At 38.7% G+C, this 16,246-nt stretch overlaps 1 protein-coding gene across 2 annotated transcripts; it reads right to left on the bottom strand.

Annotated features, from left to right (window-relative positions):
• Window positions 1–2,274: 2,274 nt before the first annotated feature.
• On the bottom strand, window positions 2,275–7,936 carry LOC149927339 (phenazine biosynthesis-like domain-containing protein). Of its 2 annotated transcripts, XM_090158461.1 has the most exons (10): window positions 7,836–7,936; window positions 7,466–7,568; window positions 7,224–7,323; window positions 6,080–6,178; window positions 5,909–6,018; window positions 5,500–5,532; window positions 5,337–5,425; window positions 3,740–3,933; window positions 2,519–2,584; window positions 2,275–2,448 (listed from the first exon to the last, which is right to left on the bottom strand). In XM_090158461.1, exons 2-10 carry the CDS (start codon window positions 7,562–7,564, stop codon window positions 2,336–2,338), a joined length of 903 nt encoding a protein of 300 aa, XP_090014587.1. In that variant the 5' UTR covers window positions 7,565–7,568; window positions 7,836–7,936; the 3' UTR covers window positions 2,275–2,335. The 2 variants fall into 2 exon arrangements, with proteins under 2 accessions (XP_090014587.1, XP_090014588.1); XM_090158462.1 differs by lacking the exon at window positions 7,836–7,936 and having other exon boundaries at window positions 7,466–7,581.
• Between the last annotated feature and the right edge of the window lie 8,310 nt (window positions 7,937–16,246).

Below are 16,246 nucleotides of genomic sequence, written 5' to 3'. Positions count from 1 at the left end.
GACAGCAATCTTTTCTCTAGAGTCGCTTTCCGAAGCTCCCCTTTTCCTCCAACTCCTTTGGCTTCCGACGGACAGCAATCTTTTCTCTAGAGTCGCTTTCCGAAGCTCCCCTTTTCCTCCAACTCCTTTGGCTTCCGACGGACAGCAATCTTTTCTCTAGAGTCGCTTTCCGAAGCTCCCCTTTTCCTCCAACTCCTTTGGCTTCCGACGGACAGCAATCTTTTCTCTAGAGTCGCTTTCCGAAGCTCCCCTTTTCCTCCAACTCCTTTGGCTTCCGACGGACAGCAATCTTTTCTCTAGAGTCGCTTTCCGAAGCTCCCCTTTTCCTCCAACTCCTTTGGCTTCCGACGGACAGCAATCTTTTCTCTAGAGTCGCTTTCCGAAGCTCCCCTTTTCCTCCAACTCCTTTGGCTTCCGACGGACAGCAATCTTTTCTCTAGAGTCGCTTTCCGAAGCTCCCCTTTTCCTCCAACTCCTTTGGCTTCCGACGGACAGCAATCTTTTCTCTAGAGTCGCTTTCCGAAGCTCCCCTTTTCCTCCAACTCCTTTGGCTTCCGACGGACAGCAATCTTTTCTCTAGAGTCACTTTCCGAAGCTTCCCTTTTCCTCCAACTCCTTTGGCTTCCGACGGACAGCAATCTTTTCTCTAGAGTCGCTTTCCGAAGCTCCCCTTTCCCCCCAACTCCTTTGGGTTCCGACGGACAGCAATCTTTTCTCTAGAGTCGCTTTCCGAAGCTCCCCTTTCCCCCCAACTCCTTTGGGTTCCGACGGACAGCAATCTTTTCTCTAGAGTCGCTTTCCGAAGCTCCCCTTTTCCTCCAACTCCTTTGGCTTCCGACGGACAGCAATCCTTTCTCTAGAGTCGCTTTCCGAAGCTCCCCTTTTCCTCCAACTCCTTTGGCTTCCGACGGACAGCAATCTTTTCTCTAGAGTCGCTTTCCGAAGCTCCCCTTTTCCTCCAACTCCTTTGGCTTCCGACGGACAGCAATCTTTTCTCTAGAGTCGCTTTCCGAAGCTCCCCTTTTCCTCCAACTCCTTTGGCTTCCGACGGACAGCAATCTTTTCTCTAGAGTCACTTTCCGAAGCTCCCCTTTTCCTCCAACTCCTTTGGCTTCCGACGGACAGCAATCTTTTCTCTAGAGTCGCTTTCCGAAGCTCCCCTTTTCCTCCAACTCCTTTGGCTTCCGACGGACAGCAATCTTTTCTCTAGAGTCGCTTTCCGAAGCTCCCCTTTTCCTCCAACTCCTTTGGCTTCCGACGGACAGCAATCTTTTCTCTAGAGTCACTTTCCGAAGCTCCCCTTTCTCCCCAACTAATTGCTAAATGCTTATTTATAGGACAACAAATAACGTTTAGTTCTACGTGCACATTAATTTGAATTGTCCAAAACATAATACCATAAGTGCGCAATATTGTTATATAAGTGTGACACTTCTTATTCTTTACATGCAAAAGTTTTACTGAGATCTATTCACAAGACCGACTGCATTACGGGCTTCGTCGCCGTTTTGCTCCCGCGTCACACGCAGCCTTTGTCAGCGCCTCAATAGGGGGAGATTTTCTTCTGGTGATGACGTCACTTCGTTACTAGCTCTAAGTAAAATATTCCCCAAAGTGAACAAATTATGGAACAATATTATAGACTTTTGATAATACTAATACTTTAGACTAACTGTACACTTCTTTAAATATTTCCCAACTTTAGTTCAAAAAGTAGTTATGTAAAAATAATGATAGAATCATAAGTAACATAATAATGGTAAATAGGAAAAATATTAAAAATTCTCACCGAATTGATTTTCAGAATGATTTCGCAATCAATGTTTATTTCAGTGCAGAGTCCCTCTAGCGTCAAAATATGTCGAAGGACGGTATTAAATTACTTCCGTTTGCAAGTCCAAGTCAGAGTTGGGCGAGAGTGGTAGTGTCGTAAAAACGATTGGTATGCAAATTAGAATTAAAACAACAAAAAGTGTCATAGTTATTTAAGGGCATATCAATACTAGAATCGAAGCAAATAGGCGATAATTTAAATTGTTTTGGTCTTAGCTAACTTTTTAAAATGTTCCCGGAAGTTGAACAATTTAATCTTTTTCTATTAAAAAAGAATAAATATTTAAAAACATCACTTATCACAAAATTTAAAAGTTACACTTTTAAAGATTTATTCAATGGTAAACTTTCAAGCAATTTTATAACCACGTGACTAATTCTAAATATTTCTACCGTTTTGATGCAGCTGAAATGTTTCCCCGAAATAAATTTTACCCAGTATACCTTGCAATTTATTAATGATATGGTTATTTTATAGTTTTATTAAGAAAATACAATTTCGTTATATGTGAATGTGTCCTCTCAAAAATATTTTGCATTTTCCGGCAATTTCAACCCGATTGTCGTTCCGTACGGTCAAGAAAAGGTCACCTCCTCTTTTCGAACCTTGTCTAGCTGCGAAATAATTCGTAAGAAAAAAACCCCTATGAATGTCCGTATATTTGAAAAATATATATTTCGTTACCTCTTAATTCTCGGCCAGTTGACAATACACGCTCCCAATAAGGTCCCAAGACAGCGTGTGCCGAGCCTTATATAAATAAACTCAAGTTACAGACGAAAAATATACAAAAGTAAAACAGGATCTTTTTAAAGAGAGGTCAGCGCACGCTTGGTTTTTTTGAGCAACCCATTCGTCATATTCCGGTCAGAGAAAATATAACTCTGCCGTTTGGCGCCATCTATACCGGTACCTCGTACTACATTATAAAAAACCAATTATTTTAGGGTACCAATATAAATATTTTGTCTTATTATTTATTAAATATCCAAATATTTAAACAGAAGTTATATCATATATTAAAATGTTGAGGTTCAATAGATGGCGCATCGTGCTGTACGGCCTTTAATCAGCCCACAGTCCACCTACATGTATCAACCTCGAAAAAAGGTGTCACAAAGGTGATGCGGGTTTTTTACAGCAAACTGAAAATAGCACGTGAAAATTCTTTATTTATTGTCGCGCGTGATCGTACCTCTAAAACTGCCTCTACCTGCCGTGAGATGGCACCCTCTTAATAAAGACGCATCACACTCGAGACATAATAAAGTATAAATTACTACCAGCGATACATGTCCCTCTTTGAGTATAGGTGCTCTGTGTTCAGTCTAACGTAATTTTAACGCTAAAAATATTGGTTTTGTCAAGTGGTCTTTAGATGGCGCAACGAGACACTGTGATATTTTCCACTCTAAGTACTCCCTTCTTCCCCACCAGGGGCCGAAGGTTTGCGACTGGCCGAAATTTATTATACCTATATAGGAGGATTCAAGTAAACCTGGAGTGGTCGTCTCCCGTTTTAGGCGGGGCAGTAAAAAATTCACGGACATAACAAGTATCGCCATCTATCGTAGAATCTTTACACTTTCAATCGGCTTTTCGTCTGCTAGTTTTTCTATTCGCGTATTGCTGGTCCCGTGTTTATAGTAGGAATAGACAATGAATTTTAATATTCGAAAACTAGCAGACGAATTTTTTAAAAACATGTAGAAAAGGTGGCGCTAAACTCGTATGTCCGCGATTCTGGCTCGCGCTGCGTTGCCGTAGAGAGAGAGGGGGGAGCTTGTAGTGGAGGAATACACTTTTCTATTCCAGGGTACCGAGTTTTCATATTCCTAGATTATACAGCATAGATACTAGGCCAGTGCTCTGACCTCTCCATAAAAAGATTCTGATAAAACTTACCACAGACGTGGTCTTCGTCGACACCCGTCCAAGGTGTAAAGAACCTCGAGGTAAAATCGTAACCGTTGTTTTCCGCGTCTTTATAGCCGTTACGGACATTAGCCTTAAGCGTTATTATAACACCCTGGACTGACCCGTCCGGAGACACTTTGATCATTTCCGCTGCGGATGGTGACAAGGATTCAAATTCTTCCCTAGTGTAACAATTTGAACTTGTAAAAGTGTCCCATTAAAGGGAGTATCAACTAAATCTAAAAATCATCTGCTATAACGCGTTACCGCTTGTTTGTTAACTCATTGAGATATAACCCTCAGACGGAATTGTACGGCAAGCGTACAAATGTTGGCCCGTTTGTTATAAAAATGTTAGCATAGATATTTATTTATTAAAGGGGCTGGAAAATGGGGTTTTGAAATCGTCTAGTGACGTGGTATCTCCCAAAAAATCCGGACCCTGCTTTATTTACTTTTTTCCCCGCTTGAGGAATTTGGCTCTGACCGAGATGTTTTGAAAATAGTGAGGAGCGACCAGAGATAAACTAGTGACAGGTATTCATACGCGAACTAAGATATTCGGACCTTCGTGGACGTGGTTTTGATTCTATTATTTTAATTATAATGAAGTTAATGAACGAGTTTAATTAAAAAAAAACGGAAACGTGATGATTCGAAAATATATCTTGTTGGTGAATTAGATAAGTGGGAAAAGGCAAAAGAACTGTGGTGTAGTACTAAGGTTTATCAAAATGCTCCAGTGAAACCAAGGCCCTAAGAAATTGGCATCGATTCATCTAGCGTTTTTTTACAAAATTCGATGAAACTCATAAATAATAATTTAAAAAATTACGAACACACTACTACCAAAAGACCTTATCACTCAAATGAATTTTTCGTTAAACATTTCTTGTTCACTAAACTAAATCTCAATAAAGATTAATGAAATTTGAAAACTTCCTACGAGCTCAGCTAACCACGCTGGATTTCGTCATACAAAAATCCCAACACAGCGGTGCCTGTTTACGTCTTCGCGAACTTGAGAAAAAGTAGTTCTACGCGCCAAATTTCGTTAATGACGTCACGGATGACGTTTTTCAAAACCCCACTTTCCAGCCCCTTTAAGTAAGATGGTTAAAAAATAAATGTAACTTCATTGTTAAGTTTTTTTAAAGTTGAAGTTTAATAAATAGTTTTTAACTTTTAAGCCTTTGCTGAAGTTATTTATAATTTGCAGATATTTTTGAAACCCAATTTCAAAGAATAATTATTGAATCTATTGAGAAGATAAATGACATTTCAAGCAGACCTTCAGATACTGAAACATACGAAGTGATAAGTTTAATAAAATCTACAGGATTTTCTGCTGAATATACAAATATCAAATTAACCCGAGGTCAGTAGGCAGCCATATTGTATTAAATTTTCGTTTCCGCTAAATGTCGGAAGGTAGCGCTACGTTAGTTGCGCGTGACAGTTCTAGGGGAAATTATCTATAGGAACTTTTGCTTGCCTTACTAGTCCTTCTGGGGGTTATTTGCCATGGTTAACGTAACTAGCGATAATCAGCTTACTCCCTTTAAGAATAAATTTGCGACTTTACCGGGTCATACTGTCGTCAAAACGAATTAATAGTTTCCTGGTAGGCGCCGAAAACATCACGTCAACGTAAGGGTGGTCTTGGGTGACAACCTTACCAGGAGAAAAACCAATGATATGTAATTACCGTCATTATTAATAGATTGCATTCGTTACGGGGTACTGACTTTTATTAAGGAATTGTAGAGTTCCTCATCAACCTAACCAAAAATTAAATTGACGAATTATCAAATGATTGCAATCATAAGTTTTATAATAAGTATGACACTTCCTATTTTCTCGACATTGATTTTTTATGATAGTCTGTTTTCCGATGACCATATAAATCATTTTGGAAGTGTCAGGTGCCCGAGAAATCACCGATAACGGCGTATTTTGAAGGTCAACCAAAGCTTAGCAAAAATTGAATTGGCAAGGCCTGTTGATCTCGAAATTTTATCAGGTGCGGTAGCCAATTACAGAGTTTTACCTTGGCTACTATAGTAAAATATTCATGGATGAAATAAATTAATGGTGTTGGCGTGTCAAACTTATGTTATTATTGTACTTATGATCGAATGTTATTTAGTAATTTACCGATTGAGGTTCGTGGTTGGGGAAATTCAAAGAATAAGTCTGATTTTCTCGTTTTCTAGCCTGGACGATGCCAAGTGACGTTTCAAATGACAAACAATCGTTGGGGTTTTCTGAAATTATTTTGGTTGTATTTAGATAATAATAACGCCTTCAATAAGTATCAATACAAACCGTATATTTCGAACATGACTTTGGACATTGCTATCGTAGCGTGTCCGCAGAGATCGACTTGGACTTTTGGCGTAAACCATTGCAGACCGAATCGCTCGCCTAATTTGCATAATTACGTATTAGCTCTAACGCATTTTATCAGAAGTATATAAAATATTCTTTCGAGAGAAGTATCTAGTATACCTCTTTAGGTTCTAGGCACCTTTCGAGTAACAATTTTTCAACGAAATCGCAAATCGCATGTTATTATTCAATCCGTGAAGAAAAGGTGAAACGAACGGGTGAATGGGGCTGACAAATGCTTTGGTTCCATTCGACCAAACAGTTTTTTTTGTGTCCCTTTCGACCGAAAGTAGCCTTAATGTGCGATTTTTTATTAAATATATTTTTCGTCCCATTCGACCGAAATTCCATTCAATTTTACTACCGTCTACGGAGGCCTTAAACCTAACCTAACCTAAATTGAATGGGACTTTTGAATTTTATAGCCCTTTGGGCTCGAAAATATTCGGTCGAGTGGGAAGGCTATTTTTAGATTGAATGGGACCTTTCAATTTTCCAGCCCATTGCCCATTGGGTTGGAAAAATGAAATTATTCGGTCGAATGGGAATTTGGTCGAAAGGGAAGATACCTGACAAATAGGGGTAAGCCCATGGCAGGGCCCTAGGATTTGAGCTTCTTTGGGCCCCTTAATCCCTGAACATCCCCTTCCCCCTTGTGATGCATGGGTCCTTGCTTCAATTGCTTTGCCCCTGCTCTTGATGGCCTAGTCAGAAGTCAGTTTTATGGATTAGAATCAGTACTTTTTTTTAAACTCAAAGCCGCCCCCTCCTTGTACTTCCGATGGACACCCAGTGGCGTAGCGGAGTGGGGGGGGGGTCGGTTCGCCCCGGGCGGCATTTTTCAGATTTAGTTAATTGCAATTAAATCTGTGCCGCCCGTTTGGGCGTGATTTGGGGGTGAAAAAAATTAAAACTCACACGAACTAGAGACTAGCACACCATGTTATCCGCCCCGGGTGTCACCCATGCTAGCTACGCCAATGAATGAAATCAGATTAGTTTCGGCTTTAAAATAGAAATGTTTACTTCTCGATACGAGAAATTTTATATACTTCTGGTTTTATTAATATTTGGAACGTACTTGATTCGAATTTATCCGAAGGCTGTAGTTTCCATACAAAAGCGGTAGTGGGAACAGCCAGCTCGACCGCTATTTTCTGTTTTAATTCGTCAGAAAAATTCTAAAATCGAACAGTAAATAACCTCTAATATAGCTTTGAATTTGTCGTAAAAACCAAGGTTCGATTTAAATATGACTGATTACGAGTAGGAGTTACGCAAAACGACCTTTAATTACCAAAAACCTACGAATTAATTATTTACTTCGTTGTTTTCCAAGAAGCAGACACCAGCTGGGTTTCCCGAAAACGATTTATCAGTTACGAATGCATCCACAAAGAATACTGGTATTTCTTGCGCCATTTTTCTGCAAATAAACGCTTTTTACGCAAAAGACATTTAAATATGGCGCGCTATTTTACCGTTATCTTAAACGGAGGTAACCTTGAAAGAAAAAAAATAGATCGAAATTTGATAAAGAATTTATCGACAGCGCAACCGAAGGGAAGAGGGGGGTAAAGTATGTGGGTTAAATTCAATCTGGCTTATTGTCAACGAATAAGAGCTACATTTAATTTCAAGGTCCAGCGCGAACGGAAATTCTAAAGTTACGAAAATTAGTTGAGAAACGTACCGTTTTAATTCCACGGAAGATTTTATTTATTTCAATTATTAGTTTAAGTACGCTTAAAGAACGTGTTACTCCAATCTAGAAGGGTTTTACAAAGGCTGTAGCTGTAAAACAAAAACATTTTATTATTTCGCTTTAAAAAACGTCAGCCCCTCTCTCCTCCCCTACTTTTAATTTTATAGTTTGATAATGATTTAGTGCCACCTGTACGCGGACCAATGAAAAATTCTATGATGTTACCGTACGGATAATTTATTTTAAAAAAGGGGAGGGGCTTAGCTTGAAAATGTTTCCAACCACGTCATTGTCTAGCTTTATCAAGTCTACGAACGCGAGCTAGAATCGCGAACGACCTCATACAATCGCGTGTGTCAAGAATATTCTAATAAAGCTCTGTCTTCTGACGTAAGAGTAACATTTCAGACCCAGGCCCGGACTGGCTCCTTTAGGGGCCCTCGGCTAGAGACTGAAGAGGGGCCCCCTTATCGGGCGGGGTAAATTGGAACAATAGCCCCGCCACTCCCTTTGTTCCCCTTTCTCGACCCCCTTAAAGTACTTTTTAAGGAGATTCCTATGGTGCCAAAATTATTCCCCGCAAAGCATTATTTAAAAAGTTAATTAAATAATTGTCCAAAGACTATACATTGGCTCGAGCGCTGGGTGGCCGGACCGATGCCCCCCCCCCAGCCCCGTTCTTATAATCATCATGGGTGCATATATAAACCCCATTAAATATATCTCCTTAAGTATTAATTCCCGAAAAATAATGTTTCGCATTAAAAAACAAAAGGATTACAATAATGCAAAAAAGTTTTAACCGCAATTTATTATTTAGAAAGATATGATAAATGTAACATTGTTACTTGCCATCAATTTTTACCACGGAAAACACGACATATTTCGAGATTTTTGTACGTGTAAACTAAAAGTAAAACTGGACTCGTAATCGATGTATTGCCGCCTCACGGCGACGCGCACTCACTTCGCTCGAGCGCTGAGGGCGCGCGGCGCCACCCCAGCCCCATTCTTGCTACTCAAGCTGTGCCACGTATAACGCGACCTAGAGGACAGTACCTAGTATATTCTCTTGTGGTGCGAATTAAACAAGGGAGAGCGACTGAGAGATGAATCGTTCCCACACGAAGGAGTTTTCACTCCTCCTGGATGCCTATATTAACCCCACCTACGGTCATCGTTTTCAGTGAAATCGTACCTAGTATCTAGCGAATTTTATTCGCCGTAAAAAGAAAAAACATTTTCGGTTTGGACACTTTTTAAAAATTTAGTAATATCGTGCCGTTAAATGTAATTCTTCATCAGTCCTACCTTATCCAACACGTACAAAAATCTCGTATTTCCCGAGAAAATCTCAAAATAGGTCGTATTTTCCCATAATACACAGTATTTTTACCAACCTTGGTATTTTCCTTGTAAAAATTGCTGGCAAGTAACAATTTTTACCTCTCCGAGAGGAGGGGTTATACAACCACCGTGTCTGTCTGGGGGTCTGTGGGTCTGTCTGTCAGGCCTGCGAACGCGTTCGCATTTTCGGTGCAAAGTGTAATCACTGCGTACGCAGTTTCTCGAAGGGTTGGCAAAACCACCGTGTGACGGTGAGCGTTAACGGTTTGGTTTGGATGGTGTTTTTTCGCTCACCGTCATGACGGTTTGGTATATTACGTTTTTGTAATGTTTATGCGTAGGTTGTGAGTGTTGAGTTTGTGTTCTGATGGTTGTGCATGTTGGATCTGTTGTGTTTGTATGGGTGTTTTCTCTCCAACTTCTTCTTAATGACTTTGGGACGGACCGAGTCCTGAGTGTAATGCTACCTCTCAACGTCCAATGGCAGGGTTTCCACCAGTTGTACACGGTATTCGTCTTAGTATCAATTTGCGATCGCATCGGGCGGGATTTGAACCCGAGACCTCCTGCTTGACAGGCGGACGTTCTACCACAGAACCACCGACACTTGTTACGCTTTATTGAAAATTAGACCTTCAGCTTTATCGGAAGCGTATTTAATAGAGTACGAAATTTTGGTTTAATTGAAATAGAATTGAAATTGAAATTATTGCATCGAAGAAATTCTAATTTAGCGTTTCTCTATTGATTAAAATTAAATGCGCCACCCAGGTTTCGAACCCAGACCATTCGGCTTGGCAGTCGAGCGCTCTACCACAGAACCACCGATAGCTGATTTGGTTCACTGAAATTAAGACACGCATCGTAAGCATAATAGGTAATAAAGTATTTTTTTATTAATGAATTTATGAAGGCCTAATCTGGTTTTTTTACGAATGAAATTTTAAAGGTTAAATCTTGTTTTAGCGCAGTCAGCCGAGATAAGAGGGTTAAAGGGTAGTTAGTTTTTTGTTATTTATTTACGGGTATTCTTAACGACCTATATATAGTTGTGTTAATTCAAAGCCGATAATTTACCGTTTATTGCTTTAAGAGCTGGCGGTTAGTCAAGTGGCTCTCTGTGCTTTGTTGATGGTAAGGTTTTTGCTTCTTGTAAATATATTTGGTGTGGATATTTGGATATCTACGATTTCTAACGCAGTCAATGATTTCCTGGGTGTGCGAGTCATTATATGATATTGGAAATTGGACGGCATTGGTCTTTTTCATGCGGTATGTGTCACAACGTCAACTGGAAGTCTACGAGTGTTGAAATAAAATGAGCGTTAAAGATGCGGCAAGTATTTCGTAAGCGAGAAAAATACAAATACCATCTGTAGATGTTTCTTTCATTAAAATTTGCTTAGTATTATGTTTAACTGATAAACATGTACTGTAAAAAGGGTTAAATTCAATTGTACAATGGTTTAGTAAGTCTAACTCGCTGTTGTAACTACTTAATTTATAATATTCTGAATAAATTAAACTCGATTGTTTCGTCTCAATTATTTAAATTAAAATTAAAATTTTATACCGGGCAGGGTTTGAACCGAGAATACGTTTTTCGTAAATAATTCTGAATTGCGGAGATATCTTTGGGGGTCGTGTCGAGAAATTAATACCACTAGGGACCATTCTTCCGAGGAGAGGTATATTTTGGCTTGCCAACTTGTTACCTCTCCGTCCCCTAGGAGGGGTTATACAATCACCGTGTCTGTCTGTATGTCTGTCTGTGTGTCTGTCCTGCGAACGCGTTCGCATTTTCCGTGCAAAGGTTAATCATTGCGTACGCAGTTTCTCGAAATTTCTGCGTTCGCAGTTGCTAGGACTGTCGAAGGGTTGGCAAAGCCATCGGGCGACGGTGAGCGTTAACGGATAAATTTGCGGTTGGGTTTGGTTTGGATGGTGTGTTTTCTTCATCAAGGGCGAATGTTGAAATAAAATGAGCGTTAAAGATGCGGCAAGTATTTCGTAAGCGAGAAAAATACAAATACCCTCTGTAGATATTTCTTTGATTAAAATTGGCTTCGTATTATATTTAACTGATAAACTTGTACTGTAAATAGGGTTAAATTCAATTGTGCATTGTTTTATTACGTCTAACTCGCTGTTGTAACTACTTAATTTATATTATTCTGAATAAATTAAACTCGGTTGTTTCGTCTCAATTATTTTAATTAAAATTAAAATTTTATACCGGGTGGGATTTAACCGGGATTACGTTTTTAGTAACTAACTCTCGAGAAATTAATACCGCTAGGGACAATTCTTCCGAGGAGAGGTATATTTTGGCTTGCCAACTTGTATATTTATCATATCTTTCTAAATAATAAATTGCGGTTAAAACTTTTGGGATTACTGTAAACCTTGACAAATAATACACCTTAAAAAGTAAACAAAAACCAAAAGTACCTATAGTTAAAAATAGCCTTAGAATCTTCCGAACTTGAGGAACTACGCGAAGACCCGGTATCGGGCATGGTTAGCGGAAAATGAATACGGTTTGTGAAATGTTTCTTTCCTATCTGTATAGTAGGCCACCGTCAATTTAATCCTTTAATAAAAGCTTTGTTTAGGTCACCGTCATTTGAATCCTTAGACCCCACGTCTACTACAGCAGCATATTTCACGTATATTGTGGTCCTACTGGTGCCAGTACCACTTCCAACAAATAAAGAAAGGCCGATTTCCGAAAGGGCAAAAACGGCGCGACGGCGAGCTCTCTTCGCCGCGGAGTGAATTCTACGCCCCGAACCGTTCGGTCCGTACATCTTTAAAAGTAGTATAACTTTAAAATTAATTGTTTGCGGCTAATAATTTTTGCACCCCTAGGTTCCCCTTAATAAGTACATTGGTACGATTGGTACGGTGCAACTAAAAAGTGGAAAACATGTGGCGGGGTACGGAATAAAAATTTAAATGCTTATTTATAGGACAACAAATAACGTTTAAAGTGTACTAGATTCTACCAGAGAGTGTAAAGTCGCTTCGCTACAGAGAGGCGCCTCTCTTTAAAAAATCCGTGGTACGATTTTATTCGCCGAGAATGTCCACAATTCCCGGGCGTTTGATGGCGCTAGTAGTATCTCCGGCGCGCGCTAGATTAGAGTTTGAGAAGACGCAAAAAAGGAAGTGTTTTAGGTATTTTTGCAAGTTTAATTTATTTTGAAATGTCTTGTTCGGCTAAAAATTGTAAATCGAATAAAAAGGTAACCACGCGTCTGTCTTTTTTTTCCTCAAGTTTTCAAGGGATAAAGACCGGTGAATACGCGTTTTAATTTAATAAGCATTAACATTTCTTAAAACTTAATAGTTCTGCAGCCACTGCAGAACTATTAACAGTGAAAAGCTCCAAAATAAAACTACAGATTACTTGCACTTTAACCACGTATTTTGCGGTCTTCATTTCACTGACGATTGTTTTATGAATATCAAAACCAAAAACCGGCTTACACCATTAGCTACACCTACTATTTTTTTTGGAAAATTCCAATGAAACCACGGTTTTCCCTAGGTAAACTGAAGGCAAAAACATATCCCGCCATGGTCTCTTACTGCCTTCTGTTCATTTATAATTAATTCAAATAGTAGCAAATATAAATGCACCTGAAGATCATATTACAACTACAATCTTGTGTAAGGTAAACGCAGCACTACAAATGCCAAATTATGCCCTCCAAAATCAATTCAACGAAGAAAATGATAATTTATATAAAATATTCACAATGATGAACACTAGCTTTAAATGAATTTTTTTTTACTGGATGAAGTCAATTCCTATGAATTTAAACCCAGAACTATATATTGAATTCTATTCCATTTAAATATATTTGTACTGAACATAATTATAGCCATTCAACTAAACATTTTGACAATAATGAAAACGATAACATTGAAGGTTTCGTCGAGGGGGGTAGGCACTTGGAAAAAAATTGTACACCAGATTTCCAAATATTTCTGATATTTCCAATATTTCTTGTGGATTTCTAGGAATGTTTATTTTTATTTATCGCTATTTGTACACCATATTTCTTAAGTGGCTACCCCCTCGGGTTTCGTAGACTTCGGTCCATATGGAAGGTCAAAATAGTACGCAAATCAGGCCCTAGTGTTCATGGTGAATGACATAAAACTGAAATTCAAACCACCAATTGGTTACTTCCTCACAAAAGATGCTTGTCACGAACAGACTTTGAAGATATTGCTTCATGATTGCGTAACTCACCTAAAACGTATTGGCCTTATTGTCAAAGCTGTAGTCTGTGACCAAGGAACAGGCAATCAAAATTTGTTCAAAAGTATGGGGATATCAGTGGAAAAGCCATTCATTGAAATTGATCCTCCACATCTCTTGAATAGTGGAAGGCAATCTAGTTTCTTGGGCAGTCCTAGAACAGTTTTTCAAAATAGACCAAGAAATTGGTAAGTTTCAAAGCACACATATGCTGAAACGTAAACATATCAAGTTACCAGCATTTTCTAACATGAAAGTCAGTTTAGCTGCCCAAATTTGCAGTCAAAGTGTTTCTAATTCAAATGGCCTGTTCAATGGGATTAGGAGAGTTTTAACAATTGAAAGCACATACACAGCAGAGTTCCTCTTACACATGAACGGCCTTTTTGATTGCTGCAATAGCAGGACATTAAACAATGAAACACACTGTAAGAGAGCAATGACTGATCAATCCATCCACATACCAATGCTGAAAGAAAAATTGGAAAGGTTTAATACATGGTAGCTTCAGAACTGTAGGTATAAAACCTTACCTTGTATTGAAGGGTGGAAACTATCAATTCAGTCTTTGCTACTCCTATGGAATGATATAAAGGATAATTTTGGTTTTAAGTTCTTAGTAACTGGAAGAATTAGTCAAGATTTTTAGAAAACTACTTTGGTTCCATTGGCCAATAAGGAGACAATTGAGATCATCCAAATCCTCAACAATACCAGGCAGCGTACAGAGCTGCATCAGTCAATAGCCTCTTAAAACCATCAGATTCATATTGAATTGACAATTTGGATGACTTTATTTTAAACAGACTCGTTTAACGTACCAGCTCCTGGACCATGATGAAGAATTGTCCAAATATGATAACCATTGGGTTTTGCAAGGTAAAGGACAATTCACTGACAAAGATTATATTTAATTAAGATTTGGCCAGCCCATAAAATATTCCACTTTAGATTCCACGAATTTCTTTTGATATATTAAAAAAGTACTGTTGATAATAATGAAATGAAATAGGGAGGGATTTTTCTTGTACTTACTTTTATATTTCTTACGAAATCAACTGTTTTACTTAAATAGTTAAAATAATTCAACATCACAGCTGACTGAGCTGAATTCAACTTTAACCTACTGAGAGCAAATTTTATTTTTCTTTGATAAGCAATTTTACAGTGCCATCGTGTGTCCGGGAATTGCAAACACCGTCGTCTGCTTCTTCAACGCTCTCATGGGGAAAAAACGTACCACGAAATTTTAACATTACGGGGATAGGAAGAGGCGCCTCTCTGTAGCGAAGCGACTTAACACTCTCTGATTCTACGTACACATTAATTTGAAAAGTCAAACGCGTCTAACGGACCGAGCCCCCCCCCCCCCCTGGTTACGGCCCTGGGCCCTCGGCGATCGCCAACCGGCCGACCTGGGGCTCGATTCTGAGGCTATCGTTAAGCTAGCGACAAAAATTCTGGCGATAGGCGAAACGACAATATGTAAGCGAGAATTTCTTAACGGGAATGAAATTGGTATTCTAAGACGTGTCTCGTTACGCCAGTGTTATGAGAGAGAGGCTAACGACAGAAATTTTTAGTCACGTGCTATCGCTCTAGCTAGAGCCAATAGCGACGCGTCGTTTTATCAGTTGTTTCGTTCATACTTCATAGCAGCAGACGGTATTAATGTTTTATTCTACAGAGGTTAGGCTTAAGTTGTAAGCCTCGTTTACCACTAGCGCGCGCGACGACGCGTTTCTCTGCTTTGACACAAACATAATGTTTTCACACGCGTAAAGAAAAATACATTATGATGAAGAAGAAAAAGTGTTCATTGTGAATAATAAACGTACAAAAAATTCCTAGTTGAGTATTTGGTAAATATTTTCATCTTACTTCACCGAAATTCATTGGAACCGATGCTTTTAAAAACATAATAAAATGGTAAAAGTAACTGTTTGTTGTTATTACACCCGAGGGGAATAATTTATTAGTGTTATAATTTACTTGACTATGGTATTTTTAGATATATTAATCTAGTAAGTTAATAATAGTTTTTAATATTCACTGGTATTGCCAGTGTATTGGTTTCTGATAAACTCTCACCAAGCCTATCACAATGAGTATACGTTAGTTCTTTTTTACCGTAAATAAACGATTAAATCTATACTCAACTTGCTCAAATTCTTGAGCTCGATATCGCATTACTTTTTGAAGTTATAAATCACGATTATTTTCAATTTCCTGTGCTAAATCTCAAATTTCATGTCTCAAAAATATCGCCATCTTCAAAAAAAATTGTCGCCCGTGGCTCTAACTACAACTTTTTTTTTGTCGTTAGAATTAACGACAATTTTAGGTTTCTTCTGACGACAATTTTCTTAACGAGAGCCTTAGAATTGCATTTTTTCTCGCTAGCGACAATTTTCAAAGTTAACGAGGATTTTCTCCCGTTAACTTCCTTACCGATAATCTCAGAATCGAGCCCCAGGCCAGTCCGGACCTGCTCAGTCAGACCACAAGTTATTTATAAAATGAACTATTCAGAATACCAAGTATTTAATCAAGTTATAATGTTGGAATTTAATTTGATATTGTCCATAACATAATACCATAAGTGCACAATATTGTTATATAAGTGTGACACTTCTTATTCTTTACATGCAAAAGTTTTACTGAGAGCTATTCACAAGACCGACTGCATTACGGGCTTCGTCGCCGTTTTGCTCCCGCGTCACACGCAGCCTTTGTCAGCGCCTCAATAGGGGGAGATTTTCTTCTGGTGATGACGTCA

This window comes from Leiobunum rupestre, chromosome 9, assembly GCF_980474605.1.
Source record: "Leiobunum rupestre chromosome 9, qqLeiRupe1.1.hap1, whole genome shotgun sequence".
Lineage (NCBI taxonomy): Eukaryota > Metazoa > Arthropoda > Arachnida > Opiliones > Sclerosomatidae > Leiobunum > Leiobunum rupestre.
Note: the sequence above shows the minus strand (reverse complement) of the source record. Positions and strands in the feature narration are given on the sequence as shown.